The sequence below is a fragment of the Gossypium hirsutum genome, chromosome D10, assembly GCF_007990345.1.
Source record: "Gossypium hirsutum isolate 1008001.06 chromosome D10, Gossypium_hirsutum_v2.1, whole genome shotgun sequence".
NCBI lineage: Eukaryota > Viridiplantae > Streptophyta > Magnoliopsida > Malvales > Malvaceae > Gossypium > Gossypium hirsutum.
Genome location: NC_053446.1, coordinates 47,079,991 through 47,102,065, shown reverse-complemented (window position 1 = coordinate 47,102,065; position 22,075 = coordinate 47,079,991). Strand labels below are relative to the sequence as shown.

Below are 22,075 nucleotides of genomic sequence, written 5' to 3'. Positions count from 1 at the left end.
ACTTTTTCTTGATTCCATTACCTCCAATACTGACATTTTCTGTCCTTAGTATTGACATTCTTTGTGAACTTCAGACCTGCTGGGCACGTGTCTACGAGAGCACGCTGTCCTTTCTGTTTCAGGGACTAACATCCTGAGTGGGCTCCATACCTGTTGAACATGTGTCAGGGTGGCCTGCAGGGCATGTGGTCATATCTGCGCACTCCTTAGGTGTGTGCAAACTGAGGCCGTGGCTTTCCCTAGGCTCCTGCATGCTCAAACAGCGAGCTGTGCTCGCAGACCTCTCTTTTGTGAGCCGTGTCCATGAGCTCTCCTTTCGAGCCATATTTGCGAACCTGCCTTGCTATCTTCTCGTGATTCGTCTTATACTTAGCCTTCGAGTGGGATCTATTAGGGTCGTGGGTCGAAAACCCGGATTCTTTCTAGGGCTCAAGTCGTTGGCTACTGATGTATAATAATCTTGAAAAATCTCGAAAGAGGCTTCATTTATCCTATGTTTATGCTTATGGTGCAAGTGTCCAGGTCTCCAAACTCAACTTTACACCCAAATTTAAAGTACCCACTTCGGATATTTCTGATATTAGTGCATGCAATGGTTTGCATTGTTTAGTTGCACCCAAAAGAGATGACCCTTTCTATGTGTTCTACGTGTGTAACCCAATTTTGGGTGAATTTATCACAATTCAACCACCTTATAAGGATAGGTGTAGGGGTGATTTTTTGGGGCTTAGTTATTCAACTGTCACTAATCAATACAAACTTTTGCAAAGCTATTATCCTACAGATGAATTGAATTGCCCAATGGTTGAAATATACACCATTGGGAGTGGTACATGGAGAAGCATAGTAAATGCACCTACTGACTTTGTTTCTTTACGTTTCAAAGCTTTCTTGAATGGAGCCCTTCACTAGTCGAAATCTTCTCTTCGTGGTGAATTCATAAATTCTTTTGACTTTGATACTGAGCAGTTTGGGATAGTTCCACCGCCTCATCATTTTCAAGAATTGGATAAGTGTTCTTCAGAATGCACAAAGACTGGAGTGCTAGGAGGTTGTCTGTTTATATGTCACTATCCAGATTTCATGCAATTTGACATTTGGGTTATGAAGGAATATGGTGTCAAGGAGTCTTGGACCAAACAATTTGTCATTAAACATGTTTACTCGGGTTCCTATCAACCAATACTTGTTTTGAGCAATGGAGAAATATTCATGTTGTCAAATTACCCGAAAAGAACTTGTTACAACCAGAAGGGGAGATATTTACGAGGAGCTAAATCCTTCTGGATTCCCTCAAAATTTGATGCAATTTCTTATACCCCATGCTTTGTTTCTCTCTACAATGTTGCAAAAGGAGAGCAAATATCCAGGTATTATATCATAATCGTAGCGATGCACCTTATTAATAGGATTAGAGTGCGAGTTCAAAATTTTCTTTCATCACCTACAGCTTGAAGATAATGCTTTTGATGCCATTTTAGTGAACTTTTGATTTCCGTTTCCATGTACAAATTACTGAGTTCTGTTTCATTGTATCATGGTTTTTATTTAATAAGCTGAAAATGTTTATGTAGGATGTAGAGGACCAGAGTCTATGACAAATCTGTAAATGAACATGCGAGTTTTTATTCTTTTTTCGAGTTTATACATGTCTCCCATTCAATATGCATCGGTTTGTGATTTAATAATACATGAAAAGTAAAGTTTTCATGTAGATTTATATGCAAGAAACTCGACGATCTGATACATGAAAAGTAAAAAGGAGTTTATGAAGTCGAATATGGTAATTGGTAAACGAGGCCATGGAACCAACTAAATCCTTAGGGAGTTATATTATGAGTTCCAGGACCCAACTATTATGCCTAAATTGTAATGTATGTAGTGATTCAGATATGACTGCTTTTGTTACTTGTAAATTTTGAGACATCATGCTAATTAGTAGATTTGTTAGGCTTAGGCGTCCATGTAAACTGGAACTGGTATTTTGGTGCATGGCTTGGTCATTTGAAGTAATATTTGAGTCCTTTCATCCCTAGAAATGAACCTCACAGAGCCATGAATCATTTATACCTTAGACACCACATAAAGCAGCATTCATGACATCCAATTGTTTGCTAAATTCGTGATTAAAGAAATATTTAATTTGATTTGATTTATTTCTTGTACTATTTTGAAATTTAAAACTTAGTCCCTATACTTTATTTTTGAGATATTGAGTCTCCGTACCTTTTTTTATTTAAAAATTTTGGTCCTTCAATCTAATTTTTTTGTTAAAGTTAATGATGTCAACCGTAAAATAATATTTTTAAGTCTTCAACATTTATAGTTCTTTTTTGTCGATTTGGTTTTTACCTTTTAAAAAGTACATGAAAATTATAAAAATTATTTTTTTTAAATAAAAAAATTTATGAAAGAAAATAGAACTCTTTAAAAATAAAAAAGATTTAAAATTTTTTAAAAAAATTAAAAGTCAAAGTTATCCAAATTGGATTGCACTGACTAGTTTGGTCAGTTTGACCGGGAATTGGATAGAGTGTTGGTCTAGTGAGAAGTAAAAAATTGGTTGAATTAAGCTAAAAAATGTTAAACCAAATCGATTTCAAACTGATCTGATTAATTGGTTCTCAAAATAATTGGTCTAACCAATTTAAAGTAAATAATTTATTAAAAATAAAAATATTAAAAAATAATAAAAATTTAGCTCAAATCAACCATATCGTATTAGTTTACGGATCAATCAATTTTTGACCTCTCATCGGATCGATACTTTAATTGATTTCTAGTTTAATTGGTCCGATTTAGATAACATTGAATTTTAATTTTATTTTTGGAGTTATAAGTGGCCGAATGATCCACAATTAGAAACTCGACCATCTTTGTGACTATGTGCCTGTCGTCGCCGAATGTTACCTACAGGATGATGAAGCCTTTCACTGCAATCGTCTGGTTGAAGCTATAGACCAGACTAGCTTTCTATAGGGCTGATCTTTGAGGCCCATCTAGCAAAAAGCCTTAGCCATGAGAATGTTGATTGAATTCCCTGTGTCCATGAGGATTCTTTTCACCTTGTTTTGCCTAAAAAATATAATATTGTAATTCTTTATTTTTTTCACCACAATCATAATACATGCTCTAGATTTATTTATATATTTATAAAATGATTTACATAACTAAACTAATATCATAATAGTCAAGAAAACCATTTAAAAAATCATTTGATGTTAAGCTATTAAGTTGATAAAGCATCCGAAATTGTTAAAAGGAAAAGTAATACATAAGTAATTTGTACACTTAATGTTTTTTCTATCATTTCTTTTATTTAGTTTAATTAGTTGCGAGCTTTTAATTAATTATAATCGAGTCATTATAATATGACATATAATCAATTATATTTATAGCTATCAAATATATATAATTGACAACTTGTGAAAAATGGTTTCTTTTATAAATAAAATATTATAAATTTTAATAAATTATTTTCCTAAAATTAGAATTATATTTATAATTATAATTTATTATATTTAAGAAATGATCCACTCACTCTAATATAAAACTACACTTTTATATTTTTTTTATAAAATATTTCGATGACTTTATCTTTTTTATGATCATATCTAGTTTTTAATAATAATAATAATAATAATAATATATTTAAATGAATTAGTCCATATAGACATTGAAATGGTCAATTTATTATCCTATTTGAACTATTCCTTTAAAAATAGAATTTTCTTTTCATTTGGTCTGATTTGGATAAAATGAAATTCATGCGAAAAAACAAAACTTGAATCGAATTGTGCAATTTGGGTGATAACATCAACTCAAAATCAAATTAAATAATAAAAATTCTGAACCGAATCGAATACATCGGCTTGAATCAATTTTTCAAATTTCTCGGTTTCTGTGCTCAACCCTAGTTCAAGGTGGCCCAATTTGCAGTACCACCTATTAGTACATTTATAATCATCCGCACGAGCTATTTTCCATTATCATCTTTTTGTCCGTCGGATGGTCCTACTTCTTTGTCATAGGACTTGTTCCTTTGGTGTAGCTTGTGAGCCACGAATTGCTTTAAGTGACCTTGCCAAAGGGTCGACTTTGTAACACTCATTGCCCGTCTTGGCTTATGGCACAACTGGGAGCCATTACTGGAAAACTTTCAAGCTTTGTACAAAATTTTCTTTTATAAAAAAAATTATTTTCCATGGTGTTTAAAACTTGACCACATCCCTTTTTCTTTCATTTGACAATACATTTAAACTTATTTGAATCGTAAAACAAGTATTTAGGTATTTTTGGCTTAAAACATGATTTTTCGGTTGAAAGAATCAAGGGGTTTCAACAATAATCAAACTTTAGAACATTTAATTTAAAAACTTTAAAATATTTTTCAAACATTCTAAAGGTTTTAAAATCAATTGAAAATCATTTAGAAATATTTTTCTATTGATTGAAGGTGTTCGGGGTTATGTACAAGTTTCAGAAGGCTCAAAACGGTCAAAATAATGTAATGGGCATGTCCAGGAGGCTAGGTATTGGTATCTAACCTCTAGGGTGTGGCACCTAGACCTGAAACAATTCATTTTTGACATTTTGTCAGGTGAGGTGCGGTACCTTAGGTAGGGGTATTAAACCTTATGCCCTTGAAGTTGAAAATCCCCAATCATCCCCATATCATACCATTAGGTTCCGAATAATTTTAAACACATTTGAATGACTCATAAACTCTCTTTTAAGTATGAAAACATATACAACACTTTTATGAAAACAACCACAACTTATCATTCATTAAATTAAAACCAAATCATACAAACTTATCATTGAATATAATCATCCTATGTACATGCCATGCTATAGGATATCCTATTGCACAATTTTCAACCATGCAAAGGTGATAGGAACTCCCAAATGATCATGACTTCTCAAAATCCTTGAACGAACCTACGTGCAAGAAACAACGGTGTGTTAAGCATCAATGCTTTGTAAGTAATCAAGGAAAATACTCAACTTACCTTAAGGGCTTGTGAGTGGTTAATTTACGTTATCATTACAATTAGAATGATCCTAATGACCATGCCCTAGTGTGCATGTGTCGGGGCTTAGAAAACTACAATTGGACATAGAAGTGTAGTATCTGTAAGTGAACAGATCAAATTGTAATATAGTTTTTATTTACAATGAAATATGCAAGTGTTTCAAGAATCGTACCCAATGGAGGTTTGTTTAAACTATAACGCCCCGATTCTGGCGGGTACAAGGTCTGGCGTAGCCCTTAAGCAGTATGATTGGCAAAGTGGTATTCGCCTAAGTGCCCCTTCTTGGCGCATAGAGTGGGCGAATACAGTTATGTGTTTAAGATGATAAGGGCTTTACGCCAAGTTGGTATGATTTGTTGGAATAAATATGTGATCAAGTGAATTGGTATTGAGAGTTGAGTCCATGTCAAAGGTATGGTACGCCCTTTTTCCGTGGAACTATACAAGTTAAATTACAAGGTAAGCTGGTTATAAGCTAACTAAATGTGAACCAGGATAGTTAAAGATAAGGTGAAATACTCAATTAGTGTTCATGGAAGTTGTGGGCTTGGATAAGACAATTTGGTAGTGATATGACATTTATTAAGTTCCAATAAAGACATAGATTATATTAATAGGTCTTCAAGTTTGAGTAAAGGGTGTTTTCTTCTTTTCTCTTCATAAACATTAAAAACTAAGGTCGGAGGAAACAAAAGCATTCCTTTAAGATGGATTTGAAAACCTTGAATTTTATCAGTTATTTCTCCATGTTAAGGTAAGTCTTATAGCTCTGCAAGTAGAATTGTTTGGGTGTATGAAAAAGTAAGGCTCTGTTTGGGGAATTATCTCGGTATAAGTTGTTCGTATAAGTTGTTCAAACAGGTTCTAAAATTAATCACTATACTTTAATTTTAAAACACTTAATTTCTTATTTTTTATTTAAAAATTTTGATTTTTTTTCATCTAATTTTTCATTAAAATTAATGACGTCAAAGGAAAAATTGTTATAAAATAAAGAGAGATTGAGAGAATAAAGAACAAAGAAAATATGAAAGCACTAGAGAATCTACTTTATTGATTAAAAGGAATGATTACAATGCTTTATCAGAGTTTTTATTTATAGGCATAAGAAGTATAAAAGAAGTAGAGATCTAATTCTAATAACTATTAGAATTTAAAGTATATTAAAACTTTATCTTGATCATGATGGACATCCACTTAAAAAGATATTCATAACACTCCCCCTTGGATGTCCATTGGTAGGTAATGTGCCTCGCTAAAATCTTATTAGGAAAAATCCTGTGGGATAAAAACCTAACGAAGGAAAAAGAGTACATAATCTGTAATATGCATAATATGTTGCCTCATTAAAAACCTTACCAGGAAAACCCAATGGGACAAAATATCGATTAAGGGAAAAAGAGTGTAATACATATTTACTCCCCCTTATGAAAACATCTCATATTTTCTCATATTTTACGTATTCAATCTTGAATACTAGTTTTTCAAATGACTATTTGCATGTATTTGCTAAGCATTTATATTACCATTCTTTTAAAAGTCACGAGTGAGGGAAATTTGGGGAAATATATTTTGATCTCTTCAGGAGATTCAACAATAATCATAACAAACTTTAATCATGGTTTTTTTTATAAAAACACAAATAGGTATTTTGGATCATTTTATAATCCTCCTTCAACTACTATTCACTAAGTCAAATTTACCACATATATTCAAATTATTTCAATTCATATTAGAGGTGATCATGGGCCAGGCCAGGTCCAGACAAAATTTTAGGCCCGGGCCCGGCCAAACCCGAAATATAGGCCTAAAAATTTGTCCAAGCCCAGCTCGAAAGAAAATTTCTAAGCCCGAGCCCGACTCAGCCCATATTTGATTAAAATAAAAATTAAATATATTTAATATATAATTTGGATTAAAAGTCCAAAATATATATATTTAATAAAAATTATATTTGATTAAAAATAAAAATTAAAAAAATATATTTAATATATAATTTGGGTCGGGTCGGGCCTCGTTTTTTTGGGCAAATCCATATTTCGGGCCTATATTTTTACCCGAACCTTCTATTTTTCGGGTGGACCATCGGGCCGGGCCAGGTAGCCCAACCCATGATCACCTCTAATTCATATAAATGAACAATTTCTTGAGAATTTCAATATGCTTCTAGCATCCTAAATCCTTCAAGGATTTTAATATAAATTTTACTATATAGTGATTCATAAAAGGTTGTAACAGTAACCATTAAACGCAAGTTAAATGTTTTATGAATTGTCAATTTAATAATATATCTAAAGGTTATTGCATCCACCACAAAACAATATCATATCTTTTCATAATCAATGACAGGACTTAGTGAAAAACTTCATGTTTTTATTCCGCATTTGCAAAACTACTTCAATTGCACCCCACTGGCTTTATACCTTTAGATATTTGGACTACTGGTCCAAAAACTCCAAGAATTTCACCGTACTTAAGTTGCGTCTTTCTATTTTGATCAATTTATTTCATATTTATATTTCGCAATTGATTTATTCAAGATCCTCCTTTTATTTCATTATTTCAATAATAATATTGCATGCAAAATCATTGTCGACCACTTTTATTATTTGGTTCCACATTTTCTCGAATTGACATAACTTATCGAGATCTCTTATTTTCATTATTTTAAAATTCAGTTTCAGTTACCTAAATATCTTTTGAATTTTTACTTATTAGTTATGTCTTGGGTCTCTTCTGGTGCACCCGACTCTATTATATGACCATCTAGAAGAATTTTCATCTTTGGAACTAATCAATCTATTATTTATTCTAACTGATTGTCCTACTGTTACTTTTATTCAAATTAAAATATTAGATGATATATAAGACTTGGTTAATCTTATTAATTTTGTAAATACATCTAACAATTAACTTGTAATGAGTTATCCTTATTGAACTTCTGGTTCAAATTACTCTCCCCTAACTCATTACAAGTTATTATTTCTCTCCCCCTAATGTCGAGAGAACTATCGAATCAAAATTGTAATCACAAATCATATCATAATTAAATCTCGAATACATTCAAAACATCTAATAGTATAAAGAAACTTGTAAGTAATATATATTTTCAACTTTCTTTGAGGATTCACTCATCTTTGTGCGTTGTGGTGGAGCAATTGGAACATATATGCACATACAAAAATTTAAAGATGAGAAATATTTAGCTCTTGATCAAAAACCAATTGTAATGGGGAGTATTTATAACTTATTGGCTTTATGCATACAACACGTAAATCAACATAATCTCATGTTGAAATAGGAAGTTTAGTTCTCATAAGTAATGGTTTAGACATTAATTAGAGGTGTTTAATTAATAATTTCTCTAAACCATTATGTGAAAACTTTTACAAAAGTTTTTCAAACTTAATCAATAAAAGATTGAGATATAAACTCGTCAGTATTAGCAAGATGAATTGTCTTAATTGTATGATCTGAAATTAATTATTTAAACAAGCAATCTTGCAAATGACAGGTTGCAAATTAAAAACATATATGTGATTATTTTGTAGATGCATCTACCAAGACTATATAATATCAAAACCATCAACATGGTGGATGAATGAACCTATATTCGTTTCAGAAATGCAAGACATTGAATCTCAACTTTAGCTAGTGAGTTTCTAATAATCAATTTTCATTGAGAACAAGCAACATATGAGAATTCTTTTAAATTAAAGAATCTTTTGGTTCTTTAATGAATGTCCATGTGAATTCTTAATTAATTTCTGTATCATATATGATCCATGATGGTCTAACTGGTCACGCCAAGTAGTAAATGAATTTGTATCAGTAAACTTCTGGCTTACTTTAACATGTGTTTCAACTGTACTAAATTGTAACAAATTAATAATTTTACTATTGTTCCTTTTACTTTGTATCCACATATAAGTGCTATTATGACATTTACTACTGGAAATGTCTAAATCAATGTGAATATTATAATGTCACTAAGTCAACAAAATAAATATAATTTCTAAACAATTATATGCAATATTCACTTTAGGAAATATGCCAAAATATTTAAATATCTAAAAAAAATTTGCAACTTCAAGTGCATCCAACCATAACGAGCTTTAGATAGAATTATCATATTTTATAGCTCATAAATAGATCTTTTATAGTCATATTTTGCTTCCAACCTCTTAATAGGGATGATGACAAAAGAAGATCACAAATATTATAAAATAAATATAAATTAATAACCCAATCCTCTCATTTTCATTCTTTCAAAATAGATATTTATAGCAGTAGTGATTCATATGAAATATAATACTTTCCTCATTCACAATCTCAATATAAGATCCATTATAAATATCTTTTAAAACCAATGGATTAATCATCACAAGATATTAATATATTAGCTTTTCTAGAGCTTTCAATTAATTTTGTACTATCAAATATTGGAATAATATTTGTTTTTTTTAGTACCAAATAAGATAAATACTTTCTATCTATAATGATAGAATTTATTACTATATTCTCATATCCTTCCTTAAAGAATATTAACAGAAACAAAATTTTTAGACATATGCCACATATGTTCTCTTTTTTATTACTATGTTCCCATTTTTAGACATATGCCACATTGATAACATAAATTATCTCTACCCTTTGAAGAGTTATCTTGAGAACTCTCATTGTTCTCTTATTTATTACTATGTTCCCACTTTTAGTGATTCATGATTATATCTTTTATTTTCTTTATATTTGCATTCACTTCAAGGAATGCAATAAATCTAGTAGGGTAGAGTTCTAAACGCCTCTATTGATTCTTTATTTCATAATCACCATCGCAAAACATGCGTGGATTTCAAATCAAAATCTATCTATTCATGTTGTCATGATTAATCTCCAATCACATCCTCAATTACAACAACAATCATGATCTCTATATTTTCATTTGCATAATTGTTATGTACTGCTACATTCACTTCAGGAAATGAAGCAAAACAAGTGGGAAGAATTTCATAGTTTTTCATTAGTAACTTATTATTTTGTTTAGCCACTAGAAAGTATGAGATCGCTCGAAAATATTGTTGAAGTCATTTTCACAATATTGCTACTGCAGGAGCACATTAGATATTTCAATCATATAGTGTAATGTATTCCTTTGGGGAATACATATAATACAAATACATGAGTATATCATGTTATTTATATATATGGTTTTAATGTAGAACACATGAAGGTTTTATTCAACATATATCTTCTTGATCTGAAAAATAATATTATATTTTATAAAATTTTGAATCACAAGGAGTTAAAATATAAGCTCTTAAAGAGCTTTTTACCGTTTGTGCAATATTAGCTCTTCAAGAGCATATAATCATTTTATTGTATAACTTTAATAAATGCTTAATTTATTTTAAATAAAATTTTATCTATTCATATAAAAATAAACTGAATAGGTATAAAAAAACATATATTAAACGTAACAAATAAATTCATATCACTAATAAATCATTGTGGTTAGATAATATATATTTTATATATCATACCACAACAAAATACAAAATATTATAATGTCAAATTAAAATAACTTTACAACAATAAAAGTTTAAACATAAACATTTTCTAACTTCCACCTTTTATGACATAATTTTATTTCAAATTTTACAATGATATGGAATTATCACAGATAGGGTGAATATCCCAAAGTTCATGACAAGTAAGTATTTTACTCACATTCCGCAATCAATTCTATTAAAAATGAAAAAAATATTTATCTCCACATAAAAATCCCAATAACTAAATGCGTGAAGGGTTTAATAAATTTATAGAGATACGAATAGTGAATTATATAAATTCAACTTTTTAATAGAAATCAAATAAAATTTCAAAAGAAATTGATTAGATTGACTTACATTACCATGGATGAGAAGTAGTGAATCTTATTTCTTGATTTCATATAGATAACAGTATCAAATCTTTCACCATCCTTAAGAACAAAAAGCAAAACAAGTTAATCAAAACAATGATAATGTATAATGAAATAAATATGAAAAATAATAATCAAATATGAAATATTAAATAAAAGAAACTTCCTGTAAACACTTTGCATCTTGTTGTCAAAGATATTGAAAATCATGAAGGATAAATTTGATCGTCAATAAAAGGAACTATCACTTTGAGCAAGATCGTACTGATAATGTGTTATAAAATAAAGAGAGATGGATAGAATAAAGAATAAAGAACAAAGAAAATATGAAAGCAATATAGAATGTACTTTATTTATCAAAAGGGGTGATTACAATGCTTCATCAGAGTTTCTATTTATAAGCATAAGAAGTATAAAAGAAGTAGAGATCTAATTCTAATAACTACTAGAATTTAAAGTACATTAAAAACTTTATCTTGATCATGATGGACATTCACTTAATAAGATATTCATAACAAAAAAAAATTAGCCTTTAATATTTATAAATTTTTTTTGTCAATTTGGTCTTTATTTTTTAAAATTACATAAAAAAATTAAAAGATTTTAAAAATTAATTTATCATATTCTGAATAAAACATAATTTTTTTAAAAAAAATTATAATTTTGTTAAAAATATTTTTGAAAAATAAAATTAAGTAAAAATAAACTCTTTAAAATTCAAAAAATGAAAAATAAAAATGATTTTAAAATTATCATAAATTCCAAAATTCAATGTTATTTAAATTGGACTGGGCTGGCCAGTTAGATCGAGAAATGATTGGAGTATCGATCTAATGAGAGGTAAAAAAATTGACTGATTTACGAAATGGTACAAATTGGTTGAATCGAGCTAAAAAAACGGTTGAATCGATTTCGAACAAGTATAACCAACTGGTTCCCAAACCGACCTGTCCAAAGTAAATTAATTATTAAAAAATTAAAAATTAAAAAATTAAAAAAGCTATTTCAATTGCGAGTAACTGGTTTTTATAGACCGATTCAACTAGTTCATACTAGTTCATGAGTCAATCGATTTTTAAAATTTTTAAAATATTTTAGCCTACTACATTTATAAGATTTTGTCAATTTGATTCATACACTTTAAAAATATGTATTATTTTTAACAAAATTAAAATTGTTTTTTATATTTAAAAAATAAAATTTTAAAAAATATATAGTTTTTTAAAAAGTAAAAAACTATTTAAAATTAAAAAATAAAAACCATTTTAAAAATATAAAAAATCCAAAATTCAATGTTTTTTAAACCAGACCGAACTTATTGGACTAGGAATCGGTCGAGGTATAGGTTTTATGAGGTAAAAAATTGGGTGACTCAATTGGTCAAATTTGATAATTTTTAATAATTTAATTGTCTTAAATCGGTCAAACCAGTCGTTTTAAGAATCAGTTGGTCAAATTCGTTTGAAATCAGTTCAACTATCAATTCAATCATTTTTTTATCTCGATTCAACTAGTCTATATCTGTTAACGGGTTAACCTATTTTTTACCTCTCACTAGACCGATACGTCAGTCGGTTCCTAGTCAAACTAGCCAGTTGGGTCCAGTTTAGATAACATTGAATTTTGTAATTTTTTTTTATATTTTTAAAATAATTTTTATGCTTATTTTTAAATTTTAAAGAGTTTTTATTTTTTCATAATTTTTTTAAAAGTACAATTTTTTTATTTTTTTAAATATTACATTTTTTTAGATTTTTATGTTTTTATTTATAATAGAAAAATAAATTTAATTTTAAATTTTTATATATTTTTAAAGGGTATAATCAAATTGATAAAATATCGTAAATAATTTGAGCTAAAAAAATTATTTTACCTTTGGCATCATTAATTTTAACTGCAAAATTAGATGGAGTACCTAAAATATTTAAATAAAAAATACAAAAACTCAATGTATTTAAAATTAAAGGGTAAATTAAACCAACAGTCACTCAACTTTAGGGTAACTAACAAAACAGTCACTCAGATTTCATTTCAGTAACTCAACTTTAGAAAAATAACAAAACAGTCACTAACGTTATCAAAAAGTGACAAATCAGTCACTCATTAACATTTTTCGTTACTATCTTAACAGGACTACTGATGTGGCAAGTTAACTAGCTGATACGGCCAATTAACTTGTCATGTTGGTGAAGCAATGGAAGGGCCAAGGTTTAATATTGGTTTAGGGAAAAAATCTGAAGAGTTGGGTTGGTTTAGGGCAAAAAAACATAAATTGATTGTGACTAAGGGAAGGAGGAAAAGAAAATCGATTTGGAAAAAAAAAACAGGGATGTGGGTTAGAAATCAATTTAAGAATCAATTAACAATGTTGGTTTAGGGTTAGAAAATCGATTCGATAATCGAAAAAAGACAAAACGAGAAACCAAACAATGTATAGCTGCTAACTATTGTATGTATCTCCATGTTATGCTTTCTTGGTTATTGGATGCTTTATTCCATTTGGATCAATGTAAAATCCTGCAATAAGCATTGGATATCATTGAATATTGGGGAAATCTTCCAGTTTGTCCTTCATTTTCCTTTAAATGATGTTCCACCACCTTATCTCCCTATTTATCAACTTACCTAGATCTATCTTTAAACGATGTTCCTTCATTTTCCAGTTTTCCATTTCTTAAAATTCCTCTTAGATCTATCTTTATAAAAATCATAGAAATCTAAATCCTCCACAGCCACAATTTCCACGTCCCTACTCTAGGAACCACAACTTTTCTCAATGTCTGAACCCACTCTCTTCCTAGAAGTCCCTTGCTTGGTGAGCTTTGGACTTTGATTCTTCTTCCCATTCTTTTGAGTCTTAGCTTCGAAATCTACATTTCTTTCCTTAGTTGAATGTGTCATAATACTCAAATTTACACATGCCTATGAATGTCCCTGATTCTCAATCTTAAAATCCTTACTCTTCTTCGATGCTTTCGGTTTCTCATTCTTTGTGAGGTTGCTTTATTTATGTTCATCTCTCACTTTCCTTTTCCTTTTTACCCGCATCATTCACCTTTTCTTTTTTATTCAACTTTTCCTTTCCTTGATTAGCCTTTCACTTTATTTTCAACTGCATTTCTGCAAGTGTCATTTTCTCTTCTACAACTTTTACTCTTTTCAACTGCATTTCTACATCTGGTATGACAGAATCGATGCATATATGTCTAGTCTTGAGTTTGAGAAGAGTATCAGTGAGCCTACTCTCTATGTGAAGAAATCAGAGAATGAAACTTTACTAATTGTGTCACTATATGTAGATGATCTGTTGGTAACTGGTAGCAAAAGGAAGCTGATTGAAGAGTTCAAAAGGCAGATACAGGATGTGCTCGAAATGACTAACTTAAGGGAGATAACTTACTTCCTTGGCATAGAAGTAAAATAGTCTGATCATGCTATCTTCATAAGTTAGCAAGCCTTTTCTTTGAAGATTTTAAACAAATTTTGAATGACAAACTGAAAAATTGTTAGCACACCAGTGGCTCAAGGTGAAAAGCTAACAAACAATGACAACTATGAAAAGGTTAATGAAAAAGGGTATAGAAGCCTTATAGGTTGTCTGCTCTATTTGACAACTACAAGGCCTGATATCATGTTTGTTGTTAGCCTTCTGTCTAGGTTCATGCATTGTTACAATGTTGTTCACTTTAAGGCAGCCAAAAAAGTCATTAGATCTGTAAAAGGAACTTTCGACTATGGGGTAAATTTTTTGAAGGCTGAAGAACTCAAGTTGATAGGCTACTCTGATAGTCACTAGGTAGGGTCCATTGATGATATGAAAAGCACATCGGGCTACTTTTTCACTCTAGGCTCAGGGGTCTTTTGTTGGAGTTCAAAGAAATAACAAACTGTGGCTCAATCAACAGTAGAAGCAGAGTACATTACAGTAGCTGCTGCTATCAATCAAGCCATTTGGCTAAGAAAGCTCTTATGTGATTTAAATGAGAACCAAGAAGAAGCTACTGAAATCAAAGTTGATAATCAGTTAGCTATTGCAATAGCAAAAAAACTTGAGTTTTATGGCAAAACAAAGCACTTTAAGATTAAATACCATTTTGTTAGAGAGGCTGAACAATCAAAGGAAGTTAATTTGATCCATTGCAACTCTAAAAATCAGTTTGCTGATATCTTGACTAAGCCTCTTAGTACTTCAAAGTTTGACAATTTAAGAAGAAATATTAGTGTTTGTTGCATACAGTCCAAGGAGGAGTGTTGAACTTTGGCTTGCAATGCAACAACAGAGAAGTTTTGAAGCTCAACCAGTCAACAACTATGTTTGTTTAATATGTAACTAGCTTAGTTCATTTTGTAATGTGTTTATTTGAAACACTAAGAGTAGTTTACTGATTTGAGTGATGTTTAAGTGATGTTTTGGCTGATAAGTCAGCTTTACTTTGTGTACAAGATAAGTTATGTATTTTCTCAATGTAATTAGTGGGAGTAGTTATACATTAGGAAACTGCTTAAGAAACTAATATTTGACTTACTGAAATCAGTAATGCAATTCAATTTTTTTGATCATTTTTTTGCATCTGTTTCTCTTTGCTTCATTTTTCTTTCTTGCTTTGGCTGATAACCCCAACACTTATCCCACATAAATGTCAATGGTTCAAGTTTTCAGGTTTCCAAACTCAAATTTACACCCAAATCTAGTGTACCCACTTGGGATATTTCTAATATGAGTGCATGCAATGGTTTGCTTTATTTAGTTGGATCCAAAAATCATGACCCTTTCTATGTGTGTATCCCAATTTTGGGTGAATTTATCACAATTCAACCACCTTATAAGGATAGGTTGAGAGGTTATTTTTGAGGGCTTGGTTATTCAGATGTCTCTATTGGAACTAAGAAAACAGAATGAGAAATTTGATAGAAACTTAAGCAAGAAGCATCGATATCTTGCTGATCAAACAAGAAAATCGTCTAGAGTTTTGTGAACAAAAAATGCTTAAGTAAAACCAAATGAAGAATAATTTTTTGTGAAATATTTTCATTACAATTGAATAAAGGCACAATGTCATTACATATACCAAGCATTCAGCTGGTCAAAAGAAGAAAATGTTACCTAAACACATACCTAACTCCACCAAGTACCCTAAAAACTTGATAAACATAACTTGTACACTTGGTAAAGCTAGTTTATCAATCTATCAGCACCTAATTACATCAAGCATACTAACAACTTAGTTCATACCTAACTAAGTAACAAAACATCCACTTGAAAGTAACAAAACATCAGTATGAGCTTCAGCAGCAACTTGCATGGCTCGGGCAGCTTGGTCTGCTTCACGATCTGCATGGAAGCCAACTTCAACACTCCTCCTTGGCTTGCATGCTGCAAACTCCTAATTTGGCTCTCAAATCTTTGAATCTTGACACACAAAGAGGCTTTGTCAAGATGTTTTCCAGTTGATCTTCAGAACTACAATGAATCAATTTAGTTTCTTGAGATTGTTCCATTTTCCTAACAAAGTGAAACATGATCTTAAAATGTTTTGTTTTCCCATGAAACACTGGATTTTTTACAATTGCAATAGTAGATTGATTGTCACATCTAATCTTTGTTGCTTCTCTTCAGTGTAAGTTCAAGTCAGCCATGATCTTCCTTAACCAAATTGCTTGGTTAATAGCTCCTGCAGTTGTTACATACTCTGCCTCAGCTATTGATTGAGCAACAGCAGTTTTCTTCTTTGAGCTCCAACAAAAAATGGCTGAACCAAGGGTAAACAGATACCCTGAAGTGCTTTTCATGTCATCTATCGGTCCTGCCCAGTCATTATCTATATAACCAAGAAGCTTCATGTGTTCAGCTTTGGTGAACAAGACTCCAAAGCACAAAGTCCCTTTGATGTACCTTAGTACTCTCTTTGCAGCTTGAAAATGGTTAATGTTGTAGCAATGCATGAACCTGGATAAGAGACTAACATCATACATTATATCTGGCCTTGTAGCTATTAAGTAAAGTAAACATCCCACCAAGCTTCTATAGGTTGTCTCACATACTTTCTCGAAATCACCTTGGCTTGATAGTTTTTCTCCAACAGCAACTGGAGTGCTAGTTGCCTTGCAATTTTCCATAGAAAACTTGTTCAAAATTTTCAAGGCAAATGCCTTTTGACTCAAGAAAATTCCTTGCTGAGTCTAAGACACTTCCATGCCAAGGAAGTAGGACATTTCACCCAAATATGACATTTCAAACTTATTTTCCATCTTGCCTTTGAAGTCAGTTAGCATAGCCTTGTTTCCTCCTATCACTAGCAGGTCATCCACATACAAGGAGACTATGAGTTGCGTTTCATCACTTTCCTTTTCACATACAAAGTTGGCTCACTGATACTTCTCTTGAACCCCAAGGTTGCTAGATAGGTGTCTATTCTATCATACCAGACCCTTGATGCCTATTTTAAGCCATAGAATGCTTTTCTCAGCTTGTACAGATTATCTTCTTTACCTGAAACTTTGAAACCTTCAAGCTGTTCAACATAAATCTCCTCATCAAGAAAACCATTGAGGAAGGTAGATTTTACATCAAGTTGATGTATTTTCCACTGCCTTTGTGCAACCGATGCAACTAGTAGTCTGATTGTATCAAGCCTTACCACTGGTGCAAATGTTCCAAGGTAGTCAATTTCATACTTCTGACTAAATCCCTTCACAACCAACCTTGTTTTTAGTTTGTTCAAGCTTCCATCAGCATTATGTTTGGCTCAAAACACTCATTTTACTCCTATAACTTTCTTGTGAGTTGGTCTAGCAACTAACTCACAGGTCTGATTTTTGTGGATCATGGTCATCCCATCCATCATGGCTTGCTTCCATCCTTGTTGAGTTTGAGCTTCTTTAAAATAGGTTGGTTCAATAGCGCCACATGAGCCCTCTCATATATTTCACTCAAAAGTCTGGTTCCCTTAACTGGCTCATGATCAATGTCCATTTCAGGATCATTTTTGTCTCCTTCAATCTAATATGTCACCAAGTCTACAGCAGTGCATTCTGGTTCATTTTTATCCCAATTCCAGCTTGACTTCTCATCAAATACAACATCTCTGCTCACAAAGACCCTTTTGGTTGTAGGATCCAAAATCCTATAGCCTTTCTTGACATTGTTGTATCCCACCAAAATACCAAGCTGAGCCTTCTTAGCTAACTTATCCCTTTTGACTGTAGGAATATGAGCATAACAAATGTAGCCAAAGATCTTTAGATGAGTAATTGATGGCTTGAACCTAAACCAAGCTTCAAATGGTTTTTTTTTCAAACAATGCTTCAGTTAGCAGCCTGTTTTGAAGATATATTGCAGTATTGACTACCTCAGCCCAAACAGTCATAGGCAAATTTCTTTAAAACATCAAACATCTAGCCATATCCATCAAGCTTCTATTCTTCTTCTCATTGACACCATTCTACTGAGGTGTATAGGTGTTGGTGAGCTGGTGTTTTATGTCTGATTCTTCACAAAAATTTTGAAACACTGTCGAGGTGTATTCTGTTCCATTGTCAGACCTTAGTGTCTTGAGCTTGCATCCTGACTGATTTTTGCTTCAGCCTTGAACTTCCAAAACACTAATGCTATTTCTGATTTGTGGTTGAGAAAGTAGCCCCAAGAGAATCTTGAGTAATCATCAATGAAGAGGATAAAGTACTTACTTCCATTTAAAGATTCAGTTCTCATGGGGCCACACACATCAGTGTGGACTAATTGCAACTTCTCAGAGGCTCTCTAGGCCTTGTTAAAAAGAAATGGCAGTTTAGCTTGCTTTCCTAGCTGACACACTTCACAAACATCTTTCTTTTTTTACTGATTTTGTGAAGTTTTCAACCAAGTCTCTTTTGGTCAACTGATCTAGAGACTTGTAGTTAACATGGCCCAACCTTTTATGCCACAGCTTAGATTCATCTAAAGTTGTTGTGTAGGCACAAACTAAGTTTTTACTCCAATCGACAACAAAGATTCTGTCAGTCATGCTTACTGACATGAGCTTGGATCCACTTGGATCACTAATTAGGCACTCTTTATCCTTAAAAACCACAGAGTAACCATTTTCAAGCAACTAAGCTATACTAAGCAGATTTCTATCAATTTCAGGTACTAACAAGACATTAGAAACAAGTTTGGTACCTGTAGGAGTGTCAATCAACACATTTCCCTTGCCTTCTGCTTTAATGTAATGTCCATTGCCCACTTTTACTCTTATGTTGAAGGATCTATCAATGTTTTTGAAAATGGTCTCATCAGGTGTCATGTGGTTTGTGCAACCACTATCAATCAGCCACTATTTTGTAGTTTTTCTTCTGGTGGCTAAACAAGAAACAAAAAGGACTTGTTCTTCTTGATCACAACCTTCTTCTGCCACTTGAGCTTCAGCTCTAGGCTGTTGAGGCTGATTTTGTTTCTGCTTGCCTTTAGTTTTGTAAACTTTCTTAACATGACTCATTTGTTTGTAGATTTTGCACTGCACATCAGGTCTGAACCAGCAATTTGCCTCTAGATTGCTAAGCCTTTTACAATGTGAGAAAGGTGGATATCTTCTTCTTGCTCCATCTCTTCTAGGCTTATCTGACCAAGTCTTCTTCCCTTTGTAACAAGAGGAGCTCGAGGTTGGTCTGCTCTTGGCTTGGAAGGCACTTTCTTGATGCTCTTCCTGTCTGCTAGCTATTCTTTGTTCCTGAGCATAAAGAGCATTGATTAGATCAGTCAAAGAGATGCTTGATAGATCTCTTGAGTCTTCTAGGAATGAGATTTTGGCTTCATATATTTCAAGTAAGGTTTAAATAACCTTTTCCACTATTCTTGCTTCACTGAATTGATCCCCAAGCAATTTACACCATGTTTGGTTGGGTGTATTGGCATAGCCAATACACCCCTAATCGGTGGCCCCACCTAATCCCCCCTTATTCCTATGTTTGGTTCATGGTATTGCTAATACCATTGTAATACATTACTGATCTAATCGGTGAAATTCACCGATTTGTAATCCGTCCCTTTTGCCAAGATTAGGCGCCGCTTCAGTTTCCCTTTCCTGTTTTACCCTCCCATCGGCTTCCCCTTTGTTTCTCTTCTGTTCCTTCTAGCCTCTGCCGATTTGCTCCCTCCCATCGATTTCATTTGTCAGGTAAAATCCCCATATTTTGCCTACTATTATATCCCTTTATTTGCATTCTTGCCTGTTGATTTCTCTGTTCTATTTTTCTTTCTTTACACATAAGTTCGTCAGCATTCGTTCTTCAAGACACACTCTGTTGGAGCTGCTTAGAAGCTAGTAGTATTGTTGTAAGCTTAGTTCATCTCTTTCTTTGCCGTGTTTCATTTTTAGACTGCAACTTTCTCTTCTTTCCCCCTCTCTTGTAAGTTAAGCAGATTTTATGTTGCTATAGTGATTTGGGTTTTTCTTTTTCTGTTTTAATCTTTTTTACAGAAAGAAGTGTTACTTTTGATGAATTGGCTATCGATATTTCTATGGTTTTTTGCTCTTTTTTGTCCAAAAGAAGTTGCTTTTTCAACCGAGGATTGCATTTAGGTAAGCAATTCTCTTGCCCAAATAGTGAAGACATTGTATTCAGAGCGATTTGTGTTAATTTAAAGCATAGAAGATGGAAATTCTTGGATCAAGTGTTCCCCAGTCTTACAAATGCATTGGTGAGTCGTGTTGTTGGCGAGTTTCAGAACTCACCTCAGTTAGCCTTGGAATTTTACGATTGGTTTGGGGAGAAAAACAGTTTTAGGAAAAGATGATGTTATGATGATTGTTTCTGTTTTGTTTATAAGTTAGATATGCATTCAGGGGCCTGTAAGTTCTTGAATTGGCCTGTTCTTTCCTTTCTCATTACCTAGAGCTCTAAATCTCATAGGTTCAAAGGAGTAGACATTTGACAGTTAAAAGCTCTTGCAACACTGATCTAGGAAGATGATGGAGCATTTTGGTTCTGATGCAAGATGTTTCGACCTGATGCAAGATGTTTCGAAATCTCAATGTTTGTTTCATTTCTCTTTTCAATTCCAACATTGCAATGTGTTTTTCTCGTCTTTGTTTGCCTAATAAAGCAGGTACCTTTTTGTTAAATGTTTTCTTGATCTGTTGGCCAAGAGTTTGTGCTAAGATTTGCATTTCAACTTTAGGTATTATTCTTGTTTATGCTGTGGAGATTCGTATCTATATATAAACTAAACTATTGAACCACTTCTGAGTAATTTGCAAATAATGAATGAATCAGCTTCTCAAGCTAGTATTAAGCTGTGTCACTTTCATCTGCGCATAATGTGATGGTTTGATAGTTGAAATTATGGATGATCTGAATCTAGCTGTAGGTGACCAAAGTAGTGGCATCCATCTAAAGTAGTTTTCTACCTTCTTGGGCTGAGTTCAGTTAAGTCTATATCATCATCCTCGCCTCGACATATTGCATTCATTTTAGCTATAGAGTTATTTGCACAATTGGTGATTATCGTTTGACATTTCTCAATCTTCTATACTGGCGTAGTAGTCATTCTTCTCTCCTAACCTTTCTCATATGTGATCAACTGTACTGTTTTATTGCAGGCGCAGTCTCCTAACTACAATGCTACCCTGAAACAAAATTTCCCCAATATTCAGCAAATCGATTCTGAGGTATTTGCTTAGAAATTTTGGTAGGTTCTGGACTGTTGTAGTTGAATGTTCATAAATTTGCAATCACGCATGTAGTATGCTAACGGTAAACATCTCCAGTCCCTTGTTGTCTGGAGCTTGTGAGTTTGCATATGTTGCTAGGGGAAAACAGGGTTCTGGAAGTGATCCCTAATTCTTTGAAGGGGATTAACCATGATATGTTTATTTATTAAATGCAGTGTTGTTAATCATTGTTTTGAACATTCTTAATCTCTTGAATTGTTGACCTGTTTCCAACTTTTTAATAATATTTCAAGCTCTCTTGTAAACAATAATGTATGGCTTTCTATGTTGTGGGTCAGTCCAGAAATTCACATAAGATGCATGGTCATTGTTAAAGAAGAAATGCAAATCCAAATTTTCATTTATAATTGTTGTACTAACCACATTTTACTCATCATTTCAGTAATGGCTTCCATTTAAGGCACCGTAAC

At 32.1% G+C, this 22,075-nt stretch overlaps 2 protein-coding genes and 1 long non-coding RNA gene across 3 annotated transcripts; 2 read left to right on the top strand and 1 right to left on the bottom strand.

The window, feature by feature from the left end:
- Positions 1 to 447: 447 nt before the first annotated feature.
- LOC107915519 (uncharacterized) lies at positions 448 to 14,380 on the top strand. Its single transcript, XM_016844669.1, has 3 exons — positions 448 to 522; positions 970 to 1,370; positions 14,146 to 14,380. Exons 1-3 carry the CDS (start codon positions 448 to 450, stop codon positions 14,378 to 14,380), a joined length of 711 nt encoding a protein of 236 aa, XP_016700158.1.
- Positions 14,381 to 16,569: 2,189 nt separating this feature from the next.
- LOC121222086 (secreted RxLR effector protein 161-like) lies at positions 16,570 to 17,073 on the bottom strand. Its single transcript, XM_041101984.1, has one exon. It carries the CDS (start codon positions 17,071 to 17,073, stop codon positions 16,570 to 16,572), a length of 504 nt encoding a protein of 167 aa, XP_040957918.1.
- A 3,161-nt stretch (positions 17,074 to 20,234) lies between these two features.
- Positions 20,235 to 21,842, top strand: LOC121222238 (uncharacterized). Its single transcript, XR_005919427.1, has 4 exons — positions 20,235 to 20,266; positions 20,412 to 20,513; positions 20,845 to 20,967; positions 21,534 to 21,842. It is a non-coding gene; the product is annotated as an uncharacterized lncRNA (long non-coding RNA).
- Positions 21,843 to 22,075: the final 233 nt, after the last annotated feature.